The 13708-nt window shown below is 32.6% G+C and overlaps 1 protein-coding gene across 2 annotated transcripts in view; it reads right to left on the bottom strand.

The window, feature by feature from the left end:
* LOC123718433 (neprilysin-2) overlaps positions 1 to 13708 on the bottom strand; it is a 33262-nt gene that overhangs the window by 11336 nt on the left and 8218 nt on the right. For both annotated transcript variants that reach the window (XM_045674917.1, XM_045674916.1), the window contains exons 2-4: positions 10031 to 10081; positions 4447 to 4583; positions 709 to 816 (exon numbers count right to left, since the gene is read on the bottom strand). In XM_045674917.1, coding sequence (XP_045530873.1) covers positions 709 to 816; positions 4447 to 4583; positions 10031 to 10081 — 296 coding nt within the window. The remainder of the gene's footprint in view (positions 1 to 708; positions 817 to 4446; positions 4584 to 10030; positions 10082 to 13708) is intronic.

Below are 13708 nucleotides of genomic sequence, written 5' to 3'. Positions count from 1 at the left end.
AAGAACGGCATGATTTTCCAACGTTATTATGACTCCTATTGCTTTCTGAGAAATCTTTAATCGAGTATTAACATCATAAATCTAATAAGTTTTTAACGTATCGGTCGTTTTCTTAGAGCACGAGGCCCAGAATGGAATCGAACCATGTGCGTTATCCACTTAACGGAGAAGGCAGAATTTTCAAAAGAAAATATCCGATGACACGTGGAAAAATGGAAAGGGATTGAAGAAATGGGCCAAATTGGAAAATGTATTAAAATAGCAACACTTATTTTTAAGGGTTACCTGGATTAAAGTGTGCATATCTATAGTTCTACATAGATACAATAAAGCCTTTATTATAAAAGAAAGTAAGATATAAGCAAAGTCTAGAAGGACTAGCACTACCTAACACTCTCATTTTAAGAATTGCATAGATTCAGTTTTTGTAACGTATATTTTCTGTCGCAATATCAGTGTAAGTAACGACCCATTGTTTCAATGTGAATATATGTATAATCTTCATCTCGGCAGATATTAAATAATACCTACGTGATGTAATTGCACCTTTGTAAATGAATAACCGCCGTATGAATTCTCCATACGGTCATACAGTTATACAATTACGATGAAATTACCACCTTCTGTTGTTAATTATGAATGAAACGATAGTGACACACTAATGACATAAAAGAGCTATATTGTCAGTTATCCATCTAATCAACTTACCAGTATGAATGCAGTCAGCATCTTTGCAGACTTTAGGCTCATCGCTCTTAGCAATAACTGCTGGAGGGAATGTCTCTGACAGACGAAGCTCGCTGGTTTGAGGCACATCTGGAACAAGACGAAATGAAGATGACAACTACAAAAAGTCAGTTGTTACATAAGCATCCCGTCATTTCTGAAACTGCTGCTTCTGCTTTGATAATTGTATACAAACTACGACCGCAAGAGCGGAGGTAAAGGTAAAACACGTATAACCTTAGTCATTACAAATATATTTTTATACTGATATATATATATATACCACCATCGTATGAGCGAGTGGTTATTGCAAAAATAAAAAGTTATATCGATAGAACGAGCGACCACGATGGAAAGTAGCACTAATGTTGACTGAACAAGACTGATCGAACAATATAATCTAACGACATAAAAAAATTCATAGAATTGTCCAAAAATTTAAAGATGCTATCCTTTATAAAGCACCTCTTTGTGAATATACAAGCACGGTTTGCAATAAACTCTCTTATATGTAGATCTTTTCCGGCAGTGCATATTTTAATAGTAAAGGAGATTTTGATATAAATGTTAAACGGATAGTGGCACTTTGTGCTTCTAAATAAAGCTAAAAGGATTTCAATACCAATCATAATTCTATATTTTAGTTTCATGATTATATTCTTGATGGAAAACGCTGATTATATATATACTGACAATAATTTGGCAGTATTAGAAATTAATTTAAAATACTTATTACTAATTATATATTATAATGAAGCGTGAATGTCGTAATTATATCTACTATAGATATGGTAAAAGAACATTATATGTCAGAGAAGAAAGCAGTTATGTATATTTCAACTAAGATAGTTGGGTGGGTAACAAGTTCTTTACAAAATGAGTTGCTTTTCTGATTAACACGGTAAGGCTCTAATATAACTGCTTATCAAAAGCGATTCTATTACTCTTGTATAGAAGATAATTATAACTGGACGGTAATTTTCAGACCATAATTTGCATACGAAACCAATGCAATTACAGAATGCACAATACCCGATCACATTAACTTGGTTACATTTAAATTGTCCATAAATTCAGGGTTGTCATTGTTAATAAATAATACTACTATCAAAGGAACTTTGTATATTTATCAGACCAATAATTAATTGTATGCTTCTTATTTACGAGTGGTCCGATTTAGAACTGGTGTAAATAAATAAGGAGTGCATGCATAGCCAGAGTCTCCATGTAGTCTACGATGAACTTGTTACCTCTCAAAACAGATTTCATTAAAAAATCCGTGAGTCATGGTTTAGGTTTTGTGAGACTTATACTAGGATGGCAGCTGGAATAAGAAGTAGCAGCTAGTAAGAACAGTTACACAGGTTTATTAGTAGACATTTTATTATTATTCTTAGTTTATTCTCGGTATAACATTTTAAACGTTTATTTGTACCAGTGTAAATCTCGGAGAAAATGCGAATGAGTAATACTTATTAACAAATAGACCACATAGCCTCGTTTAAACTATTTCGCTGTTCAGAGTATCACAACGTATATTTGTTTTTTACATAAGAAAATTAAAATATACTGGTATTATAGTACGATAGTCAAATACGATAGGCAAATTTAACAAAATATTTTAATATAATAAATGCATAATTTAATTTCCGACAAGTTAGTGATCAGCGATCTCCTACATGTTAAATGAGAAGCTAGAATGAAAATATTGAATCATAGCTGAAGTAACAATGGTAAGACGTAGGTGTAATAAAAGATATTACAACTACTAGTATAAACGAAATACAATCAAGTGTTTACTAAGACAAGTAGATATACAATATGAAGGACTGAAGGGACTATGTATTATATGTCGTTATAGAGAGTTGAAGTTAAATGAAAAATCAGAAAAAGAAAATGTTTATTTCCGACTAGTATTAGTAGTAATGTACATAAAAAAGAATTTTATTCGAATGCTATTGCGTTTAGTCCGTTATTTTTGTCTGACGTCTTTTTTGTATCTTTTACTTACTTTATTCATACCTTGCGATATTGAGGCATCTTGGTGAAGTGAAGTTGAAGTATTATTCCAACATTTAGCCGCTACCAGAACTTCTTTAATACTCGGCGGAGGCTCGGGCTCCTTATTTTTAGTCTTCAGTGATTCTCACTGAATCAAAAATTGCTTTATCTGTGAGTGAAGCGGTTGTAAGTAGGCAATTGTCTTCTTCGACGTAAGTTTAAAGATCTGCCATTTTCCGCCGTATATTGTCGTCGCTATCAAACTCAGTTTCTGTTTCCACCTCACCACTCGTAGAATTGATACAAAGTCCAGCATGTCGAAAAGAGTGCTGTATAGTTGTAGGTGTCACTTCTTCCCAGGCTTTAGATAAAAATTACTGCATGCAGCATCTTAACAGAAGTTTTTTTACTCTCAAATTGACCAGCCCCATCAATAATTTCATTCTGTAGTGACCCTTGATTTTGGCTTTGAATCGCACTCTGGTCCATTGGTTGTAAAACTCTAGTCGTATTTGGGGGAAGAAACACCCAAATTCCCAATTCGTAAACAACAAAAGAACGTATTTCTTAAAAAGTTCGTATCCGTGATTGATCGTCGTTAAAGGACGTTACATGGAGTTAACACAGTAGTTACAAAAGAATAGATGTCTCTGCCACATAGTGAGTGTACACCAAAGATTTGATTGTGAACAATCGGTTTGCTTCATATATTTATAAGTCGTATGGTAATGTTTGACTGAAAGACAACTCAGTGGTCGACATTGACCCCAGATATTTTGAACTTATTACAAACACCCTACTTGACATTCAGCCCTTTATAAATTCTACAAATATGGAAAGAAGCAAGGCCGCGCATACTATTTTCTTTACATGTTTCTTTCTTATTTTGTTTTTTCCGAAAAATATACGCATACTCATAGGTTAGTATATGATAATTAGAACAGCCCAAAATAAACTAAAAAGCTTCTCCAAAATTATATAAAATAAGAAGATGAACATTTTAATTTATTCTAAGCTTGAAAAATGAAATTAAATCAATATATAGATAGTTAAATATATTTCAAAATGGTACATAAATTAATAATTTTATAAATAAATAAGTGAAGGACGACACTTAAAATATTCATAAAACTTTCAGAAGCGCTTCAAGGCGTACGGTTATTGGCTTCAGATTGCATCTCTTTCTTGAATGGTGTTCTTTGCATTTTTTGAACATACAACCTAAGAGTCGCATCCTCTAACCAACATGTTCCTAAATAAACTACACTAGATAAGTTAGAGAGCTAAAATAGAAACATAGTAATTATGTCCACACTTAAATAAGAAAGAGTACTTTCATAACAAGTTATTCCTCAATTCATGAGTCGTAATAGTTGCAATTTATATTTAACAATGCGGGTAATGTTGCAACAAACAACAAATTAATGTTGCAAAGTACGTGCCTACAATACTGCATTTATAGCCGAAAGTCAGTGAATTGTCTATGTGTTCAGTCCTGCGTGACACAAGGTCGGCCTTTGTGTGACATTACTGTTAAGGTAGAGTTGACCCCATAGGTTCTCTGCCGGTTAGCAAGCCAAGTCAGTTTCGAGACAATGTAATACAAATCTGATAAAATTATTAGTAAATACTATTTTAGTACTTACTGTTATAATTAACCAAAAAACGACACCTCACACGCTTATGCCGCGACTAACGACTTATAGTAAGTAGACTCACCATTGACATCCGTGGAAGGCCTCATCATGATGGTGGCAAGAAAGGCTGCAAAGAATGCGACGGCGAGTACAGCCACTACGGCGACGGCCAGCATCAGCCGCTTTTCAAGCCGCGTTCTCTGCTCCCAGAAGGAGGCCCTGAAAGACAAAATATATTTAGTGAGGTCCCAGACGAAACTATCTTCATGGTTAAGTTGTTAATAATGCTGGAAAAAAATAGAGGCTTAAGTCAGTTTGCATATTCCCACATAACGGTTTGCGGGATACCCTTCCGTAAGTAATATTAAGGAGATTTTGATTTCCGCAGAGATTTTTTTTTCTGGTTTGATTGCGGGGGCCGTTATTAGTTATTTCAGCATCCTGAGCTTTAACTTTAAAAGGTTACATATATCTGGTTAAGCCAGAATTCAAGTATTCATGTTCGGGTTACTCTACCCGTCTTATAGTCTTGTTCAATAAAAAAGTAATAAACGTTTATATTGATGTTATAAAACAGGTTTGGCACAAACTTTGCCTATTTACGACTATTAAAGACAACATTGATTCACTTCATTCGGAAATTGGTTTATTCTTTCGAAAATTATTACCGATTTATTATTGATTTCTGACGTAAAAAGTTGCTTTACACAAATATCAGTACGTTGTCGACATTCACTGTTATTAGTAGATTATCTTTTTCATTATCTATCAGACCATCGAAATAACGGCCCTGTCGTATAATGAGCCCCTAGTCGCCCTGTCGTATAAACGAGTATGTGACCTTAGAAATATGAAAAACAATTGTAAATGCATTCGCGTGACCGAGCTTTGTACTTCGATAGCCTTAGGATAATAAAAACGCAATGTCACCTTAATTAGATTCCACCCATTCTTAACATGGAATTACACTTTTAATAATCTCTTTAATAGAAATTATCATGGAGTGACTGATGAAAGAATGTTCAACTGAGAGATTTGACAGCCAAATTAACTTATTTATTATTACAGCAGTATACTGCTGTACTATAGGTAGTAGCTCTTAAAACCCCTCGCCTCTACCTTCACCTGATAGAGCACTCATAGTGCAGCTTTGACATTTCACGACCAAGATGCTTCCGCATCCTATCCATCCTATTCTATCCATAAGAATATACATCCTGAGTTGCGCTTCGAGTCAGTTCATAGAATGTGACCTACGTCACGAATCACTCCTCCATCCAATATGCCCAGAACTTTGGTGTAAGACAAGGTAGTAAATACGTATATAATGTTTTCAAATTTACATGAATATCATTTATATTAATTTAGATATCGAATTCGATAGATTTTTTAGCAAATTTCTTTAAAATTTCCGCTTGTCGAGTACTTTGGATTCTACGCTGATTACATATATATATATATTTCAAAAGTATTTTCGGATTATCGCATTAAGCAATACTTTCTTCTTTTATCTTAGATGTAAGGAAAACCGATGTCTGTGCCAATGATATCACACTCCCTTAATAAATGTTTAACAAATCATGATCTATCGAATGAACTCTAGGTGCAGTTCATCCCGGTTATGCAACTATGAGATTACCCGTTGGTCAACATTTTTTAACCGGTCCCAAGTTCATCGTCGCCAAGGTCGATGATCCTACATGACTACGTAACGGCACATAACGCGTAAGGACGATTACTCTTACTTTTGACTCCATGCTAAGGTGAGATAGCCATAGACCGTTACTCTAGATACACTAACATCGTACTTCACTTCTTAGCCCATTCATTTCAGACTGATCTTTAGAAAATATTGAAAAATAAATATTGCAAGGTGTAGTACTAATTTGGTAATGAATGATTGCAATGTTACTCTGTACTTGAGCTGCGCTTAAGTCCCAGCTTTTGACGAGTTTGGTACATGAAATGGGAAATGACTACATAGAAAAAATGAAAAAATCCACGTCAAGTGACCGCAAGTACAAAGCCTCAGATAGTATTTTTTGATTGCAAGTACGTTGCCGGCCTTTAAATGTAGTAGGCTTTTTCATGGAGGCACTTATATTGTATCATACCTTTATAAATTTGTGGTGCGGGGCTTAAAGAGACTTAATAACACGGTCGAGGATAGGAATGGAATTTGCATTCAGCTTTTGTAACTGATGTCAATCGCTGCCTAAATAAACGGTGATTAATTCGAATAGTTCTTTGGAACACTCTCCATCATAGATGATGCAGATGGAGCCTACACTTCTATACAAAACCGAAGTCGATCAGACAGAACAAGGTTGTCGACGATTCGAGCCGCTTGGATTGCGGATTTGCGCTATAATGCCCTTGTAAGCGGTGGCCCTACTGAGCACACCAAGTTTCTTAGAGGCTAATTTAAAATCCAAATCAACATGAAACTAAATTATGAGTCAGTGGCCAGCAGTGGGTCTCAGGGTATTATATTCCGTGGTCAAAACTATTGTTAGATGTTTATCGATATATTATTATATATACATGTATAATGTTCCGTCAATGAGGTAAGAGGCAGACACAATATATTTATATAAGTGTCAAGCAAAGTAATAAACCTGTTAAGCCTGATGACCGGTGTTTTTGGAAGGCATGCCAGCTTCAGGGACCAAATGTTACCCTGTGGCCACAAACATTTTCCGAAGATTCACCGTTAGTGAACAGGTTTTTAAAATATAAATATATAATCAGAACTAGCAAATTTGCATATATTTTCTCCGTTAACCCATGTGGGTTACCGTGTTAAAGTATAATATCTTAATGTTATTAACAATAGAGCCTGTTAATAACGGTTCAGGATGTGGCATCAATAACGGAAGAGTTGATCGACCTCATTGTATACAATACAGTATTATGCAAATTTATTCTATAATCAATAGCAAGCTTATAATGCTTATAAACATTCTGCAATTTAATAATTTCATGTCGTTTTATGTCATGTTATTTTGTCATTTGTTTATGTTAGACTTTAGCTGTGCTAAGATATCTCATTAATACCATTATTTTAACAGTTTCAATAGATTCCAGACGTTCCAGGTGAAAATATTTTTTTTAAATGATTTAATCGTTATAAAGACTATTTATGTTAAATTAAAGTGGCATTATTAGTGTGGAAAATTAATATTGGGCAACAAAAAATTTTTTTCCTTATTAATAAGAATGTAGGATATAGAATGCACAAACAGTCACTTAAATAAATTAGTCTAAATTATCGAAACCAGCGTTGAGCCTAACCAAATGATACAAGAAGAAATAACTTTCTGTCTAAAGAAAAAATAACACCTACATCGAACACTAACACATCATTTGTATTGAATGTGTTATTTGGCAACATATATCATAATAAATATAAATAACATTACATAAAATTTTATTTTTATGATTTATCTCGCTATACAAGGTATTAAGTTTTATTACAAGATGTTAATAATGGGCTACAGTAGACTTTAAGTAAAATAATGAAGACAAATTTTAAGAAATTCTCAACTTGTAAACGAGATACGCAGACCTCTATTATGTATATGAGTTCAATGACATATTAATTCAATGTCAACTCCTCGAAAACATAAATTTGTAACTTAATTCTTTCACAATATCCATTTTGAAATTTCCTTAAACCATTAAAATGGTGGAACGGGATTAGTAGATAGTCTAGAATACCGTTTTAAAAATTATGTTGTGCTCCAGTATACACTATTTCATACTTAATTAATGAAACGAAACGCTATGAAAAATTGCAGCAAAAAAAATATTATTAATGAAATGAACATTTTACTACCCAGCACACAAACGTTTTATTATTAAATGAAATAAAATATATTCTTCTGAAATAATGTAAGAAGTCGTAAATTTTCACCGAAGGCTGTATTTGTATTCAACTTGTATTAAATGACTCAGCCTACGTCAATCGAGTAAAAATGCATTTATAACGATTCCATTAAGTTTCGTCATAATTGAGGGGGAATTCTGACTGATATTCTATGAACTATTTTTTATACGTCTTGTTTTTTCCTTTGATTTGAGAATAAGCAAATTCCACAAGTCAATATATAGTTCTGTTCACTTAGGCTTATTTAGAAATTATGCTTTTTTTACAAAGCTGGATTTCAAAACAGGGATTTTCATTTTGGTAATGCAGGATCTCGATCGATCTTTGTATCGATCGCAAAAATATTTAGATTATAAATCGAGTATAGAAAGCGATAACTAAAGCCCCACCTTTAAACATATAAAATAATGTTCATAGAGCGTCAACAGATATCTGTGTATTATTAGACTTTTACATTTGTTAGCGGGCCAGAGGCAGTTTGACTGTCAACACAATATTTATATGGTATCCCTGATATTTCGCAGTGGTTCTATTCGGCCTACCAACCCGAGTGATTTTACATTACCTGGTAGATGCAACCATGTTATGACATTAGGTGCATGTAATATAGTATATACTATTTGTATTTTCCCCTATTTGACGATTTGGCATTAAGATGTTAAAATAATAAATGCATTGGACATTTGTTAAGGATATCTAGGAGATCTGGTTTGAGGAAAATCACCGACCCTCATGACGTCATTTGTTGAAGTTTCTCATCAAGCCCATTAACGCCTGCCCTGAGATCATATTTGGACAAGGCGACGTATTTTACATTGATATGCTTCAACAGTTTTATAAAGACTTGTTGTTATAGGCATTTTCGTTATAAATAGTTGCTCATGAGCAACACTGGCATGGCCAGAACTGTAAAAACGTTTGAAATTAAATTCTTTGGTAAAGACCCTAGGATCACATAGAGTACCTCTATTAGTTCGAATAGCCAATAGATATATCCGGTACCCGATAACAGCCTACCGGTTGCGTCTAGAAACCCGACAAAACCCATTGCCAATAAAGATTTTTAAGTATTATTAATAACCAATCACAGTTTATTTATTAAATACAAATAACTATGCAAACGGCCAATTTATTGAATTTATTTTAAATGTGTAAATATTATCACGTGTTTGCGGTTGATAGAACACGAACCACTGTGTTCATTGTTCAACATTTTAATTCATATTTGACTACCCATTAGCATTTTGTTCGCTTTAAATATTACTATCATCTTTTGAGCGAAATGTACAAGTAATGTCATAAAATTATTATTTCTTTAATAATTTTGCTACCATTAAATCATAATTAATTTTCTATATAATATATACTGACTGGTAAATTTAAGTAGTATAAGTAATAAAAGGTAAACGTCATTTTTTATATATATGCTTGCTATAATTCGGTATATGGCAAATGGAATGGATACTATTTTCCAATATATTTTATACCTAAAATGCTCAGGCTACGTAAAACTGTATAGAAATGCCAAGCCACTATGCGCAATTTGATGTTATTTAATGAGAATAAATTGGATCTTATATTGGTGTCAATTTATATATATCTCTTTGCTAGAGAGTTTCGCTGTTGTTAAAATGAGTTTTATAAGTAAGTAGTTTCATATACCTACAATAATGACGTGTTTGATACTTTCGTTTTGTTATATATAATATAAAATAAGTGGCAAAAAAATTTTAAACAAATGTTAACCATAAAACATATTAATTATCTATCAACTTACTTTGTATTGCTCCTCATATTGTAGCTGGTGGAAATATATTCACCGTCCGCACTGAAACAAACAAAACAACATTAATAACGTCCTCGCTATGTTTGCAACTGTTATGTGGTAAACGGTGGACCCTCAGGCATCGTATGTACACAAAGTAAGAGAAACTGAATATGACTATGCAAAATTGCTTAATATATTTTCTTTAAAATAACGAATATGATTTAACTTAACAACCGATGGAAATGTCATAGTAACGATATTTCACAGATCGTAATTTTCAAAAATTCAAATAAATACAATTAATTTCGACGATCAGTATTTTTGTAAAAATAGACTGCCAATGTAATTGGAATGCATTTGGAAAATGATTCTGCCTACATCCATAGCTAATGTTTTGCGTACACTAGCTGAGGATATGCAGCAGGCTGGTTGGAAATAAAAACGGATGTTGCATAGATCCTTGACATGCGTAGTGACAATAGAACATTGCTGATTTCGTTTTATAAAAACAAATTAAACTTTTGTAGTACTTAATTACCTCCAGGTAGCAATTTTATTACTTTATCTAGATTAAGGAACATTTAATCCCCAGACAAAAAGGTCTTACGCCGTATAAACTGCTCATATTAAATGAAAATAGAAAAACGATCTATTGCACGTAAAACTAAAGGTATTATATTCTCATTGCGACTATCACAAAATTTATCAAAAATATACGTGACAAAGCATTACTTAAAACATTTAACTAGTATTTACAACACACTCCCAAGCACAATTAGAAAATTATCACCGGATACATTCAAAACTCTCGTTAAACGTAAATTAATCAATAAGGCAAAATTCGTCAAATTTATAAAAATATTTATTTAATTAATCCTTGGAATTGATTGTCTCCAGTTCAAACTATCAAACTTGGCAATTAAAAACAGTGGCGGAGAGTCTTACCAGTTCTTCTCGCCCGCTCTACGCCCTAGACTTGTGAACTGATAGTAAATGTACATTTAGAATCTATTTGACATGTTTTCTGCTGACGTTCATAAGTGTATTTGGTTACCTTTATCAATAAAGTTATTTTGAGTTTGATTTAAGTACTAATGCGTTACATAATGTGACCGTTAGTATAAAGGCCAGGGTACATGTGTAATACTATCTGAGTATTTCACGTATAATATAACAAAGCTCTTATATATTGTAAGCTCCGATATCTCCTTAAAATAGCAACACTACAAATGACGAAATACGTTTTTATTTGGCGTTAAGTTACGCGATAAATTTGTGTAACTTGCAATAGGGTTGACAATTCAGTTTAGAATTATTTGCTATATTTATATTATTACCAATACTCAATCTAATGTTCTTATGCAACTTCTTAACTTTGATCGATTACGTGTTGCGTTTGTGTTCTCACTATAACATAAGTTAGTTCTACCATTTTGCCTGGTTAGCTAAGCGTTGGTTAATTTAATGTTATATTTCATTAAATAAGTTAGGAAAAGGTGCTCAAGGATTTGCATAGTGTTAATGCTTCCAGTTCCTTAAAATAAGATAGTAAAGCAAAACCTTGGCGATTTAACAAAGCACTTGGATGAAATACTGTTTCGCATGAATGTGTTCTTCATTATTTCTACGGTAATTTATTTAAATACAATTAAAACTATTAACTACACCTAAAATGAACGAAATAGCTTAATTGAAAGAAATATAAATGTTTTAAGTTTTTCTTAATTGGCGAAGTTACAACCCTATTGTATGTAATTGATAAGGCACGTAACAAGGAGTTTCCTACTTTAGCGGTTTTCACGGATATATTATTAAATTACCAGATAATGTCTGTAATAATTGCGCTCTCGGCTTGTATGTTGGTGTGGAACTGTGTTCTACTTTCCCGGACCAACTCCCGTAATAATAGCTGTTATGGTGCAGAAGACTAGGCTAACCTAGATTGGTAATAGACTAATTATAGCATAGGATAACCTGTACATAAAGTCAGAGATTTCAATTCTATGTTTACCACCTCATTCATTACAAACAAATCAATCTAACTCTACAATGTTCATTTAAGTATACATCTGTCCTTTTTCATCGCAGCCCAAATAAAAATTAAAGAAAGAGACGAAGCTATATGGTCCGTAGGAAATTCAAAGCTAACATAAACATTCTTAATTTATTGGGGATTGTTTTCTCGCTTTGGTAATTATTATCTGTTAGAAGCGGAACACGTTACAATAATCTTTGAAACAAACGGCGTAAAACGTCTGCCCCATCTTTATTTGTTGCTCCCTTCTAAGTATTTTGTTCTAAAACAGAAAGAGATAAAAGGCGTAAAATGCATTTAGCAAGATATCGCGGGAAAGACAAACTCAATCTAAGTATGTAAATTAGATTTCCCTCGTTCAGGTTGTACTGGTTCGATGTAGGTCCACTTTCGCCAGTAATTGTGCACAATTACCGACCAGCTGCATTGCAACTAATGTTTTAAGAGCGCCCCAATTGAATTCACTCCATGACGTCTTCAACTTTACCGACATGGTATTATCACAAGACAGTGTATTCTTATACTATAGGAGGTTCAGAAGCGATCCTGTATGTTTTTATAATGATTCAACTAATTTGAATTTAATTATATATAGTTATTTATATAAATTTTTATGTAATAGAATTACCTCGAATCACACACATCACATCTTTATTTTTTTAGTTTTTCCTGATTTACTTTTCTAGTTTTCCACAGATTTATTACAATTGATGATTTCCAGATTCTGGTTATTGCGTTTCACTGATATTTTATTGTTGTATAAATATATATTTTCCTACATACAACGTTAATTATTTTAATACAATATAGGCATCGAGTACAAATAACTTGGAATCATAATTTTCCAGTCCAATCTACCTTATTACAATGAGTAATAAAAAATATTTTTTACTATAGTATTACTTCTGACTTCACCATTTGAGTTGATCGATTATGATCGATGCGGAATTGGATGAGTTGGAGAGCATAGTAACATATACGTATAAACTCGGAAATTTATCTAATATGTTAAAAGGATTCACTATGTCCATCTGTTCTTCCTCATCGAAATTTATGTTTTTACAAACAATATATTATAATTGAATATTGTTTAATGACACGACAAATAATGAAAACTTTACTCAAATTGCTAACAGCCAATAAGTTCGTATAATATTCTAAATATAATGATGTTTGAACATAATTTTTGTATAAGTTGTATATCGATAAGTTGCAATAATCTTACGAAAAACAAGTTATTGACTCAGTCCTGTATATACTTATACATCTTGAAAGATTAACCTTCTCGCTTTGTGGCTATTTGGTGGACAAGGTGATCATGAAATTGTTGGAATTTATATAGCACATTGTTACTTACACATAGCTTATCAATTTAGAATTTTTTTTTAATGGCTTATGTTTTACTCATGGGTTCGTTCGTTACAAGTATTCCATATTTCTTAATTAATTCTTAAAATATTGAGTAAAATCTTAACACTGAGTTGGAATTCATTTTATATCACTATGTCAACATTCAGCTTCAACGGTTTTGTTAATCGCGTAATATTTCAGAAAATCTCATCAAAATGAGATTTGATATTAGACTGCTAAAAGCCCTTGTCAACATTGATATTTATACAAATAAATAATGTTAAATTGACGATAATTCTACG

Source organism: Pieris brassicae, chromosome Z (assembly GCF_905147105.1).
Source record: "Pieris brassicae chromosome Z, ilPieBrab1.1, whole genome shotgun sequence".
NCBI lineage: Eukaryota > Metazoa > Arthropoda > Insecta > Lepidoptera > Pieridae > Pieris > Pieris brassicae.
Note: the sequence above shows the minus strand (reverse complement) of the source record. Positions and strands in the feature narration are given on the sequence as shown.